Source organism: Bos mutus, chromosome X, assembly GCF_027580195.1.
Source record: "Bos mutus isolate GX-2022 chromosome X, NWIPB_WYAK_1.1, whole genome shotgun sequence".
NCBI classification, from domain to species: Eukaryota; Metazoa; Chordata; class Mammalia; order Artiodactyla; family Bovidae; genus Bos; species Bos mutus.
In genome coordinates this window covers 62,095,300-62,112,531 of record NC_091646.1, presented here as the reverse complement: position 1 = coordinate 62,112,531, position 17,232 = coordinate 62,095,300, and the positions used below count along the sequence as shown (strand labels likewise).

The 17,232-nt window shown below is 38.1% G+C and overlaps 1 protein-coding gene across 2 annotated transcripts in view; it reads left to right on the top strand.

The window, feature by feature from the left end:
• LOC102284519 (sodium/hydrogen exchanger 2) overlaps nucleotides 1–17,232 on the top strand; it is a 125,129-nt gene that overhangs the window by 92,232 nt on the left and 15,665 nt on the right. For both annotated transcript variants that reach the window (XM_070366039.1, XM_070366037.1), the window contains exon 8: nucleotides 13,285–13,374. In XM_070366039.1, coding sequence (XP_070222140.1) covers nucleotides 13,285–13,374 — 90 coding nt within the window. The remainder of the gene's footprint in view (nucleotides 1–13,284; nucleotides 13,375–17,232) is intronic.

Sequence of the window (17,232 nt, the reverse complement as noted above, 5' to 3'; positions counted from 1 at the left end):
AACTTTGAGGATGGCTGCAATGGCTGATGGCAGGAAACATTCAGTGTTTATGGGAATGGCAGGTAGTATTTATTTTTTATCCACATAGCCAATATATCTACAAAGGATAAATCTGATCCTTATCTGTTTTTCTTCTATCTTAGTAAATGACACTGACATCTACCCATTTACAAAGACATTCTACAGAAATGTAGACTACATATTTTATAATTTCCTTTTACTTATCCCTCACATCAAGCCCTGTGGTTTTTAATTCCAAAATATATCTTCAATATATGTACTTGATTTTAAAAATATTTCTAGATATACAAAGTTGTATTAATAATATATTTTGATTCACGACGCCAACACCAATTTGAATCATTGACCCAATGAAAGAAAGAGAAAGTGTTAGTTGCTCAGTCATACCTGACTCTTTGTGACCCCATGGACTGTAGCCTGCCAGACGCCTATGTCCATGGAATTCTTCAGGCAAGAATACTGGAGTGGGTTGCCATTTCCTTCTCCAGGGGAACTTCCAAACCCAGGGATTGAACCAGGGTCTCCTGCATTATAGGCAGGTTCTTTATGGTCTGAGCCACCTGGGAAGCCTGTTGAAAGAAAGTGAAAGTGTTAGTCACTCAGTTGTGTCCAACTCTTGACATTCATTTATTCATTCATTCACTCGATACTTCTAACAGCTGTGAGCCCAGCACTAAACCTGAGAAAGTTAATAATAATCTATGCAATGCACTATCCTATTTTCTTTCATATCTCTCTCTCTGTCTTTACAGGTGACTGATATCCTGAATAAATCATTTATTATTCTCTTGTTTTTTAAAAAATGCTTTTTGAAATCACATATTATACACATAGACACACACATAAATAATATATTGATCAGTTTAAATTATTTTTTAACTTTATAAAAAGTATCTATTGTGGGTGTGTATATATATGTTTTGCATGTTCAGTTCAGTTTAGCTCAGTCATGTCCGACTATTTGCAACCCCACGGACTGTGGCATACCAGGCTTCCCTGTCCATCATCAGCTCCCGTAGCCTACTCAAACTCATATCCATCATGTTGGTGATGCCATCCAACCATCTCATCCTCTCTCCATCTCATCCAACCATGTTTTGCATATAGCCTTCTGGAATTTTTTGGTCTATTAACATTTTGTTACTAATATTTATTTATATAGTTGTGAGTAGCTGTAGCTCATTAATTTTCAGTGGTCTACAATACTACATTTTATGATTATATACCAATTTATTTATTAATTGTCCTTTCAGTTTTAAAGCTTTTCTTTTTTAATTTTAAAAATGGTATTTTCATGAGTATTTTCATATCTGTCTTTTTGTGGAATCTCTGTGCTATTCTCTATTACCATTGCCATCATCTTAGTCCAAGTTGCCATCACATTTCCTGAACTGCCTTAAAATTTTCCATTTTCCTTTCCTATTTCAATCTATTATTACCACAGAATCAAGAGCAATATTTTTAAAACACAAATTGTATTACATACCTTCCAAAATTCTTTTATTGGTTCTTTTTAAACTTTTAATAAATTCCAAAACACTTAGCATGACTATGAGCTTTCCATTACAAATATGGCTTATGTCTACCTTTGTTTTTTTTTTTTTTAATTTTATTTTATATTTAAACTTTACATAATTGTATTAGTTTTGCAAATATCAAAATGAATCCATCACAGGTATACATGTGCTCCCCATCCCGAACCCCCCTCCCTCCTCCCTCCCCACACCATCCCTCTGGGTCGTCCCAGTGCACCAGCCCCAAGCATCCAGTATCGTGCATTGAACCTGGACTGGCATCTCGTTTCATACATGATATTTTACATGTTTCAATGCCATTCTCCCAAATCTTCCCACCCTCTCCCTCTCCCACAGAGTCCATAAGACTGTTCCATACATCAGCGTCACTTTTGCTGTCTCGTACACAGGGTTATTGTTATCATCTTTCTAAATTCCATATATATGCGTTAGTATACTGTATTGGTGTTTTTCTTCGTGGCTTACTTCACTCTGTATAATAGGCTCCAGTTTCATCCACCTCATTAGAACTGATTCAAATGTATTCTTTTTAATGGCTGAGTAATACTCCATTGTGTATATGTACCACAGCTTTCTTATCCATTCATCTGCTGATGGGCATCTAGGTTGCTTCCATGTCCTGGCTATTATAAACAGTGCTGCGATGAACATCGGGGTACACGTGTCTCTTTCCTTTCTGGTTTCCTCAGTGTGTATGCCCAGCAGTGGGATTGCTGGATCATAAGGCAGTTCTATTTCCAGTTTTTTAAGGAATCTCCACACTGTTCTCCATAGTGGCTGTACTAGTTTGCATTCCCACCAACAGTGTAAGAGGGGTTCCCTTTCCTCCACACCCTCTCCAACATTTATTATTTGTAGACTTTTGGATCGCAGCCATTCTGACTGGTGTGAAATGGTACCTCATAGTGGTCTTGATTTGCATTTCTCTGATAATGAGCGATGTTGAGCATCTTTTCATGTGTTTGTTAGCCATCTGTATGTCTTCTTTGGAGAAATGTTTATTTAGTTCTTTGGCCCATTTTTTGATTGGGTCATTTATTTTTCTGGAGTTGAGCTGTAGGAGTTGCTTGCATATTTTTGAGATTAGTTGTTTGTCAGTTGCTTCATTTACTATTATTTTCTCCCATTCTGAAGGCTGCCTTTTCACCTTGCTGATAGTTTCCTTTGATGTGCAGAAGCTTTTAAGGTTAATTAGGTCCCATTTGTTTATTTTTGCTTTTATTTCCAATATTCTGGGAGGTGGGTCATAGAGGATCCTGCTGTGATGTATGTCAGAGAGTGTTTTGCCTATGTTCTCCTCTAGGAGTTTTATAGTTTCTGGTCTTATGTTTAGATCTTTAATCCATTTTGAGTTTATTTTTGTGTATGGTGTTAGAAAGTGTTCTAGTTTCATTCTTTTAGAAGTGGTTGACCAGTTTTCCCAGCACCACTTGTTAAAGAGATTGTCTTTAATCCATTGTATATTCTTGCCTCCTTTGTCAAAGATAAGGTGTCCATATGTGTGTGGATTTGTCTCTGGGCTTTCTATTTTATTCCATTGATCTATATTTCTGTCTTTGTGCCAGTACCATACTGTCTTGATAACTGTGGCTTTGTAGTAGAGCCTGAAGTCAGGTAGGTTGATTCCTCCAGTTCCATTCTTCTTTCTCAAGATCGCTTTGGCTATTCGAGGCTTTTTGCATTTCGATACAAATTGTGAAATTATTTGTTCTAGCTCTGTGAAGAATACTGTTGGTAGCTTGATAGGGATTGCATTGAATCTATAAATTGCTTTGGGTAGTATACTCATTTTCACTATATTGATTCTTCCAATCCATGAACATGGTATATTTCTCCATCTATTAGTGTCCTCTTTGATTTCTTTCACCAGTGTTTTATAGTTTTCTATATATAGGTCTTTAGTTTCTTTAGGTAGATATATTCCTAAGTATTTTATTCTTTCTGTTGCAATGGTGAATGGGATTGTTTCCTTAATTTCTCTTTCTGTTTTCTCATTATTAGTGTATAGGAATGCAAGGGATTTCTGTGTGTTGATTTTATATCCTGCAACTTTACTGTAGTCATTGATTAGTTCTAGTAATTTTCTGGTGGAGTCTTTAGGGTTTTCTATGTAGAGGATCATGTCATCTGCAAATAGTGAGAGTTTTACTTCTTCTTTTCCAATTTGGATTCCTTTTATTTCTTTTTCTGCTCTGATTGCTGTGGCCAAAACTTCAAAAACTATGTTGAATAGTAATGGTGAAAGTGGACACCCTTGTCTTGTTCCTGACTTTAGAGGAAATGCTTTCAATTTTTCACCATTGAGGATAATGTTTGCTGTGGGTTTGTCATATATAGCTTTTATTATGTTGAGGTATGTTCCTTCTATTCCTGCTTTCTGGAGAGTTTTTATCATAAATGGGTGTTGAATTTTGTCAAAGGCTTTCTCTGCATCTATTGAGATAATCATATGGTTTTTATTTTTCAATTTGTTAATGTGGTGTATTACATTGATTGATTTATGGATATTGAAGAATCCTTGCATCCCTGGGATAAAGCCCACTTGGTCATGGTGTATGATCTTTTTAATGTGTTGTTGGATTCTGGTTGCTAGAATTTTGTTAAGGATTTTTGCATCTATGTTCATCAGTGATATTGGCCTGTAGTTTTCTTTTTTTGTGGCATCTTTGTCAGGTTTTGGTATTAGGGTGATGGTGGCCTCATAGAATGAGTTTGGAAGTTTATCTTCCTCTGCAATTTTCTGGAAGAGTTTGAGCAGGATAGGTGTTAGCTCTTCTCTAAATTTTTGGTAGAATTCAGCTGTGAAGCCATCTGGACCTGGGCTTTTGTTTGCTGGAAGATTTTTGATTACAGTTTCAATTTCTGTGCTTGTGATGGGTCTGTTAAGATTTTCTATTTCTTCCTGGTCCAGTTTTGGAAAGTTGTACTTTTCTAAGAATTTGTCCATTTCTTCCACGTTGTCCATTTTATTGCCATATAATTGTTGATAGTAGTCTCTTATGATCCTTTGTATTTCTGTGTTGTCTGTTGTGATCTCTCCATTTTCATTTCTAATTTTATTGATTTGATTTTTCTCCCTTTGTTTCTTGATGAGTCAGGCTAATGGTTTGTCAGTTTTATTTATCCTTTCAAATAACCAGCTTTTGGTTTTTTTGATTTTTGCTATGGTCTCTTTTGTTTCTTTTGCATTTATTTCTGCTCTAATTTTTAAGATTTCTTTCCTTCTGCTAACCCTGGGGTTCTTCATTTCTTCCTTTTCTAGTTGCTTTAGGTGTAGAGTTAGGTTATTTATTTGACTTTTTTCTTGTTTCTTGAGGTGTGCCTGTATTGCTATGAACTTTCCCCTTAGGACTGCTTTTACCGTGTCCCACAGGTTTTGGGTTGTTGTGTTTTCATTTTCATTCATTTCTATGCAAACTTTGATTTCTTTTTTGATTTCTTCTGTGATGTGTTGGTTATTCAGCAGCGTGTTGTTCAGCCTCCATATGTTGGAATTTTTAATCGTTTTTCTCCTGTAATTGAGATCTAATCTTACTGCATTGTGGTCAGAAAAGATGCTTGGAATGATTTCTATTTTTTTGAATTTACCAAGGCTAGCTTTATGGCCCAGGATGTGATCTGTCCTGGAGAAGGTTCCATGTGCGCTTGAGAAAAAGGTGAAATTCATTGTTTTGGGATGAAATGTCCTATAGATATCAATTAGGTCTAACTGATCTATTGTATCATTTAAAGTTTGTGTTTCCTTGTTAATTTTCTGTTTAGTTGATCTATCCATAGGTGTGAGTGGGGTATTAAAGTCTCCCACTATTATTGTGTTATTGTTAATTTCTCCTTTCATACTTGTTAGCATTTGTCTTACATACTGCGGTGCTCCCGTGTTGGGTGCATATATATTTATAATTGTTATATCTTCTTATTGGATTGATCCTTTGATCATTATGTGGTGACCTTCTTTGTCTCTCTTCACAGCCTTTGTTTTAAAGTCTATTTTATCTGATATGAGTATTGCTACTCCTGCTTTCTTTTGGTCCCTATTTGCATGGAAAATCTTTTTCCAGCCCTTCACTTTCAGTCTGTATGTGTCCCTGTTTTGAGGTGGGTCTCTTGTAGACAACATATGTAGGGGTCTTGTTTTTGTATCCATTCAGCCAGTCTTTGTCTTTTGGTTGGGGCATTCAACCCATTTACGTTTAAGGTAATTACTGATAAGTATGATCCCGTTGCCGTTTACTTTATTGTTTTGGGTTCGAACTTATACACTGTTTTTGTGTTTCCTGTCTAGAGAATATCCTTTAGTATTTGTTGGAGAGCTGGTTTGGTGGTGCAGAATTCTCTCAGCTTTTGCTTGTCTGAAAAGCTTTTGATTTCTCCTTCATACTTGAATGAAATCCTTGCTGGGTACAATAATCTGGGCTGTAGGTTGTTTTCTTTCATCATTTTAAGTATGTCTTGCCATTCCCTCCTGGCTTGAAGAGTTTCTATTGAAAGATCAGCTGTTATCCTTATGGGAATTCCCTTGTGTGTTATTTGTTGTTTTCCCTTGCTGCTTTTAATATTTGTTCTTTGTGTTTGATCTTTGTTAATTTGATTAATATGTGTCTTGGGGTGTTTCACCTTTGGGTTTATCCTGTTTGGGACTCTCTGGGTTTCTTGGACTTGGGTGATTATTTCCTTCCCCATTTTAGGAAGTTTTCAACTATTATCTCCTCAAGTATTTTCTCATGGTCTTTCTTTTGTCTTCTTCTTCTGGGACCCCTATGATTCAATGTTGTAGCGTTTAATATTGTCCTGGAGGTCTCTGAGATTGTCCTCATTTCTTTTAATTCGTTTTTCTTTTATCCTCTCTGATTCATTTATTTCTACCATTCTATCTTCTAATTCACTAATCCTATCTTCTGCCTGTGTTATTCTACTATTTGTTGCCTCCAGAGTGTTTTTAATTTCATTTATTGCATTATTCATTTTATATTGACTGTCTTTTATTTCTTCTAGGTCCTTGTTAAACCTTTCTTGCATCTTCTCAATCTTAGTCTCCAAGCTATTTATCTGTGATTCCATTTTGATTTCAAGATTTTGGATCAATTTCACTATCATTATTCGGAATTCTTTATCAGGTAGATTCCCTATCTCTTCCTCTTTTGTTTGGTTTGGTGGGCTTTTATCCTGTTCCTTTATCTGCTGGGTATTCCTCTGTCTCTTCATCTTGTTTAAATTGCTGAGTTTGGGGTGTCCTTTCTATATTCTGGCAGTTTGTGGAGTTCTCTTTATTGTGGCTTTTCCTCGCTGTGTGTGGGTTTGTACAGGTGGCTTGTCAAGGTTTCCTGGTTAGGGAAGCTTGTGTCAGTGTTCTGGTGGGTGTCCAGTAATGAGTTATGAGATGTCTATAGTTTTGGGGTGACTTTGGGCAGCCTGAATCTTTAAGCTCAGGGCTGTGCTCCTTTGTTGCTGGAGAATTTGCTTGGTATGTCTTGCCCTGGAACTTGTTAGCCCTTGTGTGGTGCTTGGTTTCAGTGTCGGTTTGGAGGCGTTTGATGAGCTCCTGTCAATTAATGTTCCTTGGAGTCAGGAGTTCCCTGGAGTCAGGGTTTGGACTTAAGCCTCCTGCTTCCAGTTATCGGTCTTATTTTTACAGTAGTTTCAAAACTTCTCCTTCTATACAGCACCGTTGATAAAACTTCTACGTTAAAGATGAAAAGTTTCTCTACTGTGAGGGTCACTCAGAGAGGTTCACAGCGTTACATGGAGAAGAGAAGAGGGAGGAGGGAGTTAGAGGTGACCCAAATGAGATGAGGTGGAATCAATAGTGGAGAGAGTGGGGTAGCCAGTAGTTACTTCCTTATATGCACTCCACAACTGGACCACTCAGAGATGTTCACGGAGTTATACAGAGAAGAGAAGAAGGAGGAAGGAGACAGAGGTGGCCAGAGGGATAAAAGGGGGGAATGAAAAGGAGGGAGACAGATCCAGCCACTAATCAGTTCCCTAGGTGTTCTCCACCATCTGGAACACACATAAACTCACAGAGTTGGGTAGAGTAGAGAGGGGTTAGGGAGGAGACACAGGCGACCTGGTGGAGAAAAAGGAGAGTCCAAAGGGAGAGAGAGCAGTCAAGCCAGTAATCTCACTCCGTAGTGAAAATGGGTCCTGAACATTGGGTTCTTAAAGGTACAAAATTGGTAACAAATACATAAAAGCAAAAATTAAAAATCTAGAGTAGAGTTTGGAATTTCAAAAATACGATGTTAAAGAAAAGAAGAAGGAAAAGAAAGAGAAAAAATGAACAAAGAAAAACAAACAATGTCACAAAAATTATTAAGAAAATACAGGTACAAAATTGATAACTAATACCAAAAAGCAAAAATTAAAATCCAGAGTAGAGTTTGTAATTTCAAAATACAATGTTAAAAAAAAAGGAAGAAAAAAAATAAAGAGAGAAAACAAACAAACAAAAACAATGTCACAAAATTATAAAGAAAATACAGGTACAAATTTGATATCAAATGCCAAAAAGCATAAATTAAAAATCTAGAGTAGAGTTTGTAATTTCAGATATACAATGTTATATAAAAGAAGAAGAGAATGAAACAGAAAAAAAAAAAAAAGTCACAGAAATTATAAAAAAAAAACTGTAGGTACAAAATTGATAACATATACCAAAAAGCTAAAATTAAAAAACTAGAGTAGAGTTTGGAATTTCAAAAATACAATGTTAAAGAAAAGAAAAAGAAGAAAAAAAAAAAAACAAGGTCAAAAATTTATAAAATATATATATATGAAATTTGCTGAAGAAGAAAAAATAGGGTCTTTTTTTTTTTTTTTGCAAAGTAATAGGTTATAAAAGTGAAAATTAAAGGAACAAGAGAGGACTTAAAAAAATTTTTTTTTAAAAAAAAAAAGAAAGAATGAATGATCGTAAAAATAGTAAAAATATATCTAGGACTTTCTCTGGTTTTGTTATATGGTGGGTTCAGTTCATTTTTGGTTAGTTCCTTGGTCCGACTTATATTTCTCAAGATCTATAGGCCCCTTCCTATGTAGTCCGTAGTAACCACGGGGTTTTAATCTATTGCCCGTAGCTTCCAAGGTGTTTCCCTCTGTTATAACTTCTTCTGTTTGCTGGTCTCTTCAGTGTCTGGCTTCCGCCCTGACACAAAGTGGATGGTGGGGGAAACTTTTTTTTTTTTTTTTTAGGCTCACTTGTTCAGTCGCACTGTGGGGAGGGAGGGAGGGATGCTGCAAACAAATAACACTGGCGTGCGCTCGCAGTGCCTCAGCCACACTGGGTCTGCCCCCACTCACGGCGCGTGTAGCCTCCCTGCCCACACTGCTCGGGCTCTAGGTTGTTCCGCCGAGAACAATCCGAGGCCGGCCCTGGGCTGCATGTACCTCCCAGGTCCAAGCCGCTCAGGTTCAGGCACTCGGGTAGTCCTCAGAGGCGCAGACTCAGTTGGGCTTGCATTTTGTGCTCTTCCCAGGTCCGCGCAGCTCAGGTGATGAGGTGTTTGGCAAATGCCAATGCTGCGACTTATCGCCTCCCCGCCACTCAGTTATCTGGGTGTAAAACCGGCGCACCTTCTCAGGCAGATGTTGACTGTCCAGACCCCCAAGAAGTTTTAGTTAGCAAAGAGGCCTGCTTACAGTTTTATAGATAATGTCTCTCTGGGGCTGCGATTGTCCCCTTCCGGCTCTGGCTGCCTGTTACCGGAGGGGGAAGATCTGCAGCCGGCTATCTCTGTTCAGTCCTTTGTTCTGTGTGCGGGCCTGGCGGTGTCTTAGGTTGGGGCTGGCTTTTCGCGTGGTAGATATCCCACAGTCTGGCTTGCTAGCCCAAATTATTTCGCTCAGATAGTGCTCAGGGTATTCAGGCCAGATTCTTACTCTAAGCGATGCAGCCCGCGCCGCGCCTCCCTGCCCAGCCCCCGCTTGCTAATGGCGTGTGCAGGCGTCTGCGCTGCTTCTCCACTAGGGGAGTTACCGTAGGGCTCGCAATCTGTGAGTTTTAATTATTTATTTATTTTTTCTCCCTGTTATGTTGCTCTCTGTGCTTCCAAAGCTCGGCACAGATTCAGCAGTGAGAAGGTTTCCTGGTGTTTGGAAACTTCTCTGTTTTTAAGACTCCCTTCCCGGGACGGAACTCCGTCCCTCCCTCTTTTGTCTCTTTTTTTTTTGTCTTTTATATTTTTTCCTACCTCCTTTCGAAGAGTTGGGTTGCTTTTCTAGGTGCCTGATGTCCTCTGCCGGCATTCAGAAGTTGTTTTGTGGAATTTACTCGACGTTTAAATGCTCTTTTGATGAATTTGTGGGGGAGAAAGCGTTCTCCCCGTCCTACTCCTCCGCCATCTTGGCTCCTCCCCTCTTATGTCTACCTTTGAAACCCCATGTTTTGTGGCCATTCTCCATCTTGTTCACTGTGATTTAAGCCTCTTGAACTGCATCAACCTTGACAAACTTTTTTTTCTTCCAACATGTCATTCACTCTCCCCAAAACACTATCTCCTAAGTTCCTTGCATGTCCATCTTCCTTTTATCCTTTAATCCTCAGCTATGTAGAGCCTCCTCACAGAAGAATTCCCAGACCACTCTATGCAAGTATGTTTGTTTTTACTTCTGGGAGAGCAGACACTGTAATTAAATTAAGCCTTGGTTTGATGGTGTGGGGCTTATTATAAACATCTCCATTCTGGGCTTATTGTTTTGAACACTTTCATAGAATGTATCACTATATATATCATCTACCTGTTGTTTTTCTTTTTTCTTTTTTTTTTTTTTTGGGAGGGGGGCTTGCTAATTTGTGTCCAACTCTTTTGCCACTCCATGGACTGTAGCTTGTCAGGCTCCTCTGTCCATGGGATTTCCCAGGCAAGAATACTGTAGTGGGTTGCCATTTCCTTCTCCAAGAGGCTCAGTGGTAAAGAATCCATCTGCCAATGAAGGGGATGTGAGTTTGATTCCTGGGTTGGGAAGATCCTCTGGGGATCTTTAGTCATTCTTTTCTCCACTTGGGTGATGTCTGTCTCCTTGCTAAACTGAATTCCATGAATGCAGGAAATAAATATAAATTATTCACCACTATATACTCAGTCTATTAGTGTGGCTCCAATGAAATGTGCAATAAATTTCTGAAGCAAGGAAATAAATGAATAAATAGTAAATAAAAGTTAATTTGGAGTATGAATATAAATTATGAACATTTGTAGTAGAGGTTTGAAATCAAGACTATTTTTTTAAACCATGATTTTTATTGATTTACTCAAGCTTCACTTAACCATATATATGATTTACTACAGAGATTCAAACATAAAGAATAAAATTTTGTCTCTCAACTATTCTACATCTTTAAAAGGCCAAAGAATAATAGTACAAAATATATAGAATGGGTTATAAGAGATGCCACTGAGTCAGGTTGGTTTGACACCTTTATTTTAAAGCATTAATTTTGATCTATCCATGGTAGACTGAATAGAATGAATTAAGTTAAATGAAGATGGAGAGTCATGTAAAAGGGTTTAAAAATGCAAACATGGAGTCAGCCTTTCAAAGACAGGTCATTAGACAGATCTGCTCATGGTGGAAAGTTTTTGCCTGTGATAAACTCTGTTAAAGGATGCAGTTATATCCCATGAAAGCATTGTATGGTGATGTTTTAAATGTCAGAATGAATTTAGTGGAATTGCATAACTGAAACATCACATAAAAAGCAGGAATCATGTACAATTATTTATGAAAACCTTGTGAATAAGATGATCACCTGACTTTGGCCAATTCACATGCATTTACAAAAAATTGCATAGCTCCAAATTGGAAAGGAAGCTTTTGGGATGGCATGCTTATTTGGTGTGTTAAAGCAATCAGGCCCACAGTAAGGCATTTTTGTCATTCAGAAGTGCTGAAGAGTTGATGAAGAACTAGGACACCCTTGAGATTCTTTTAAGTTTCAACCTTAACATTAATGAAAATTATTACCTGCTTCTTTCCACATTTTGAAATAAGGTAAAAATAGAACCCTCATGGGAATGCTTTTACAAAATATTTTGAAAGTGACTAAGTAGTGTGGAAGTTCATTTGAAAGCAGGAGATTTTGTTGTTTATTTGCAGCCAGGTTTTTCTATATTCCACTTCATATTTCTTACTTTAGTTCATAACTCTTTCTTAAAGTCCTTGTTTCCAAATGTAGATGCCAGGGCAAATCTCATCTTCTTCTCTTACTTTACATTCAACCATACTTTGGTTTAAAAAGACAAAACAAAACTAAAGAAAGAGAACTCTGCAAAGAGCAACTTGGCTTACAGTAGTCATCCACAGAAGAGCCTTTAACTTCCCAACATAACTGTATCTGTTCCTAACCTCTTCTTTCTTTTTCTTATAACAGAACTGGGGGTCTCCTATCTCAAGCTCTCCTTTGTAATCTATTCCTTTTTTGTCTTGTGTTTTCAATCATTTATGTTCTCTCATGTATATTTACACTCTTCTCAGCTAGATTCTTCCCATCAACTTTAAACAGGCTCAAGCAACTCCTACTTAAAACACACTACAACTACACTAAAGTAATGTTCTCTCTTGACCACATAAAACTTTGTTGCTCCCATCTCTTTTATTAAGGTTACTAATGGCCATTTGCCATTCTCATTTCACTTGAGCTTTCCCAGGGATTCCACAAGTCAAACTCCCACGTTCTTGAAATATTCTTTTTGTATTTTGTGACAACTGACTTTCTGATTTTCCTCTTACTTCTCTGGTTTCTCTTTCTCTGTCTCTTTTATAAGCTTATTATCATTGTGTGTTTATTCACTCAGTTATGTCCAACTCTTTGTGACTCCATGGACTGTAGCCCACTGGGCTCCTCTGTCCATGGAGATTCCCCAGGCAAGAATACTGGAGTGGGTTGCCATTCTTTTATCCAGGGATGATGAATAACAAAGACAAAATTATACACCAGAGGTAATTGAAATGAAAATCTCTTGCAGCATTTTGGCTCTGTGATTTAAGCACTTTCTGATTTTGAAATACAGTGGTAGATTTTTTTCAGGTTTTTTTTTTTTTTTTTTTTTAATGACCCACATTTTTGTCAACAATATATGTCATGATTGATCCTTATAAAGGAAAATCACAGCACTTCCCTCTCATGTTAGACCAATGATAGTTCTGAATTTTAAGAAAATGTTCTAAATTTTTATCGTGGCCAGATTAAGACACCTGTGCATATGCACCCATACATAGACACACACAAAGACACACCAGGGAAATATTCAAGCACTAATTTCATTTTTTTTTTAATTTAAATTTATTTATTTTAACTGGAGGCTAATTACTTTACAATATTGTATTGGTTCTGCCATACATCAACATGAATCTGCCACGGGTGTACACATGTTCCCCATCCTGAACCCCCCTCCCACCTCCCTCCCCGTATCATCCCTCCAGGTCATCCCAGTGCACCAGCCCCAAGGATCCTATATCAAACCTGGGCTGGCGATTCGTTACTTATATGATACTATACATGTTTCCTTGCCATTCTCCCAAATCATCCCACCCTCTCCCTCTCCCACAGAGTCCAAAAGACTGTTCTATACATCTGTGTTTCTTTTGCTGTCTCACATACAGGGTTATTGTTACCATCTTTCTAAATTCTATATATATGCATTAGTATACTGTATTGGTGTTTTTCTTTCTGGCTTCAAGCACTAATTTCATATGAAAGAAATTCAGCTCTTTGTTTTTCATTTTGTAGGGAATGACTATTCGTCCTCTTGTTGACTTATTAGATGTAACGAAAAGAGGAGAGACCTCTCCAACTGTGAGTGAACAAATTCTCATTCGGGTAAGATGTCTATATATCATGTATATCATCTTGTTGACTGGAACTAACCCTTGTATATCAGGTCTTTACATGATAGATCTTTCTATACTTTAATTTCTCTAATAAAAGGAGATGTGATTTTCTGAATAGGTATTTGTTATATTGGGCTTCCTAGGTGGCTCAGTGGGTAAAGAATCTGCCTGCAATGCAGGAGATGCAGAAGATGTGTGTTCAGCCCCTGGGTTCGGAAATTCCCCTGGAGGAGGGCATGACAACCCACTCAAGTATTCTTGCCTGGAGAATTCTATGGACTGAGAAGCTTGGTGGGCTGCAGTTCATAGGGTTACAAGGAGTCGGACACGACTGAAGTGACTGAGCACACGTGCATGCACTCATTTGTTATATTGTAACAATCTGCAATTTGAAAATCAATCAATCAGTTCTTTTGGTAAGTGATAAGAACAATGAAGGTCTAAATGTTAGCATTTGCTCTTGAGAGAGTAACAGGTAGGAAAGCTATAGATCCCCAAGTAGCAGGAGGAAATAAACTGCAAGTGAAAGTGAAAGTCACTCAGTCATGTCCAACTCTTTGTGACCCCATAGACTATACAGTTTATGGAATTCTCCAGGCCAGAATACTGGAGTAGTTAGCCTATTCCCTTCTTTAGGAGATCTTCCCAACCCAGATATCGAACCAAAGTCTCCCGCATTGCAGGGAGCCACCAGCTGAGCCACCAAAGAAGCCCAGTGGCAGACATTTCTTCCTTCTCTACACAAAATTAAAAGAGGCTTCTTTTAATTCTGTGTTGAAGACACCTGATTCTGCCTTTAGCAATAACCAATGTATTTTTCTTATGGAAATGCTTTTCTTATGCTATGTTAATGAAACTGCATTTGCTTTGGAATCTGCCTTTCTTCAAAATGGTTCTGCCTAAGACCTTTTCTTTTCTGAAACCTTAGGCTGATAATGACTCAACAAACCAGTATTCATGTCAATTGTTTTATGGTCAGGGGATGACATAGTACCTCCTATCTCAAAAATGCATATTGTGGGGGAGGGGCCTGGTGAAACTCCCTCAGCCTTGAGGCGTCTCTGCTATCTGATTAATAGCTTTCTATGACCTAAATCAAATCCCTTATGATTATACAGTGGAATTGAGAAATAGATTTAAGGGACTAGATCTGATAGAGTGCCTATAAACTATGGACAGAGGTTCATGACATTGTACAGGAGACAGGGATCAAGAACATCCCCATGGAAAAGAAATGCAAAAAAAGCAAAATGGCTGTCTGGGGAGGCCTTACAAATAGCTGTGAAAGAAGAGAAGCTAAAAGCAAAGGAGAAAAGGAAAGATATAAGCAACTGAATGCAGAGTTCCAAAGAATAGCAAGGAGAGATAAGAAAGCCTTCCTCAGCGATTAATGCAAATAGAGGAAAACAACAGAACAGGAAAGACTAGAGATCTCTTCAAGAAAATTAGAGATACCAAGGGAACATTTCATGCAAAGACAGGATCGATAAAGGACAGAAATGCTATGTACCTAACATAAGGAGAAGATATTAAGAAGAGGTGGCAAGAATACACAGAAGTACTGTACAAAAAAGATCGTCATGACTCAGATAATCATGATGGTGTGATCACTCATACTCACCTAGAGCCACACATCGTGGAAGGTGAAGTCAGGTGGGCCTTAGAAAGCATCACTATGAACAAAGCCAGTGGAAGTGATGGAATTCCAGTTGAGGTATTTCAAATCCTGAAAGATGATGCTGTGAAAGTGCTGCACTCAATATGCCAGCAAATTTGGAAAACTCAGTTGTGGCCACAGGACTGGAAAAGGTCAGTTTTCATTCCAATCTCAAAGAAAGGCAATGCCAAATAATGCTCAAACTACCACACAATTGCACTCATCTCACACACTAGTAAAGTAATGCTCAAAATTCTCCAAGCCAGACTTCAGCAATATGTGAACCCTGAACTTCCAGATGTTCAAGCTGGTTTTAGAAAAAGCAGAGGAACCAGAGATCAAATTGCCAACATCTTCTGGATCATGGAAAAAGCAAGAGAGTTCCAGAAAAACATCTATTTCTGCTTTATTGACTATGCCAAAGCCTTTGACTGTGTGGATCACAATAAACTGTGGAAAATTCTGAAAGAGATGGGAATACCAGACCACCTGACCTGCCTCTTGAGAAACCTGTATGCAGGTCAGGAAGAAACAGTTAGAACTGGACATGGAACAACAGACTGTCAAGGCTGTATATTGTCACCCTGCTTATTTAACTTATATGCAGAGTACATCATGAGAAACGCTGGGCTGGAAGAAGCACAAGCTGGAATCGAGATTGCTGGGAGAAATCTCAATAACCTCAGATATGCAAATGACACCACCCTTATGGCAGAAAGTGAAGAGGAACTAAAAAGCCTCTTGATGAAAGTGAAAGAGGAGCGTGAAAAAGTTGGCTTAAAGCTCAACATTCAGAAAACAAAGATCATGGCATCTGGTCTCATCACTTCATGGAAAATAGATGGGGAAACAGTGGAAACAGTGTCTGACCTTATTTTTTTGGGCTCCAAAATCACTGCAGATGGTGACTGCAGCCATGAAATTAAAAGACGTTTACTCCTTTGAAGAAAATTTATGACCAACCTAAATAGCATATTCAAAACCGAGACATTACTTTACCAACAAAGGTCCATCTAGTCAAGGCCATGGTTTTTCCAGTAGTTATGTATGGATGTGAGAGCTGTACTGTGAAGAAAGTTGAGCACCGAAGAATTGATGGTTTTGAACTGTGGTGTTGGAGAAGTCTCTTGAGAGTCCCTTGGACTGCAAGGAGATCCAACCAGCCCATTCTAAAGGATATCAGTCCTGGGTGTTCTTTGGAAGGACTTATGCTGAAGCTGAAACTCCAATACTTTGGCCACCTCATGCAAAGAGTTGACTCACTGGAAAAGACTCTGATGCTGGGAGGGATTGGGGGCAGGAGGAGAAGGGGACGACAGAGGAAGAGATGGCTGGATGGCATCATCGACTCGATGGATATGAGTTTCAGTGAACTCTGGGGGTTGGTGATGGACAGGGAGGCCTGGCATGCTGAATTCATGGGGTCCAAAAGAGTTGGACATGACTGAGAAACTGAACTGTTCTGTTCCTTTCTGGTCTCTATGTCAGAAGCTTTCCCCATCTCGGTTATGCTTTAATAAAACTTTGCTGCACAAATGGCTCCAAGTACTCAAGCCTCATCTGACCCCTGATAGAAATCCTCTCCTCTGGAGGTCACGAAACCTGATGTAACACAAAGATTGCTGCAGCAACCTTTCACTCTGTTACTGTCCAGCTTCCCACATTATCTTAGCAAAGTATTTTAACATTTTGTACACTTGGTTTCCTAATCAGTAAATTTGAATGGCTGTTTACATGATCTGTGAATGCCTATCCAGGTTGAATAACCTATGAATTATGAATATTTTTTTACTGTAAATTATAATTTTAAGTGTTTTGAGTTTGTTTGACATATTAATTCTTAATATTAGACTAAATTATCCAGGAGCTGAGTTGATTTTTTGTTTGATATTATAAAGCAATTGTTTACAAACTGACCTGTGTAATCCTTATGTAGTTGGGAAATTTTTCTTGGGGTATTTTGGCCTTTGGTGGAGTTTTTTATATACCACCAAAGATTGAGAAAGTTAAAAATTTCCATATTCAGATTGAAAAATATACTCTTTGACATACAGTTTCAAAATTACCCAGAATTTAGACATAAATGCTTAATTTCTACATTAGAAGTAAGGAGACGATCAGAGAAATTTAAAGATGTGAACTCTATCACTTGGTTTTGTCTTCTTATAGAAATAGAATTTGGTTTTTTTG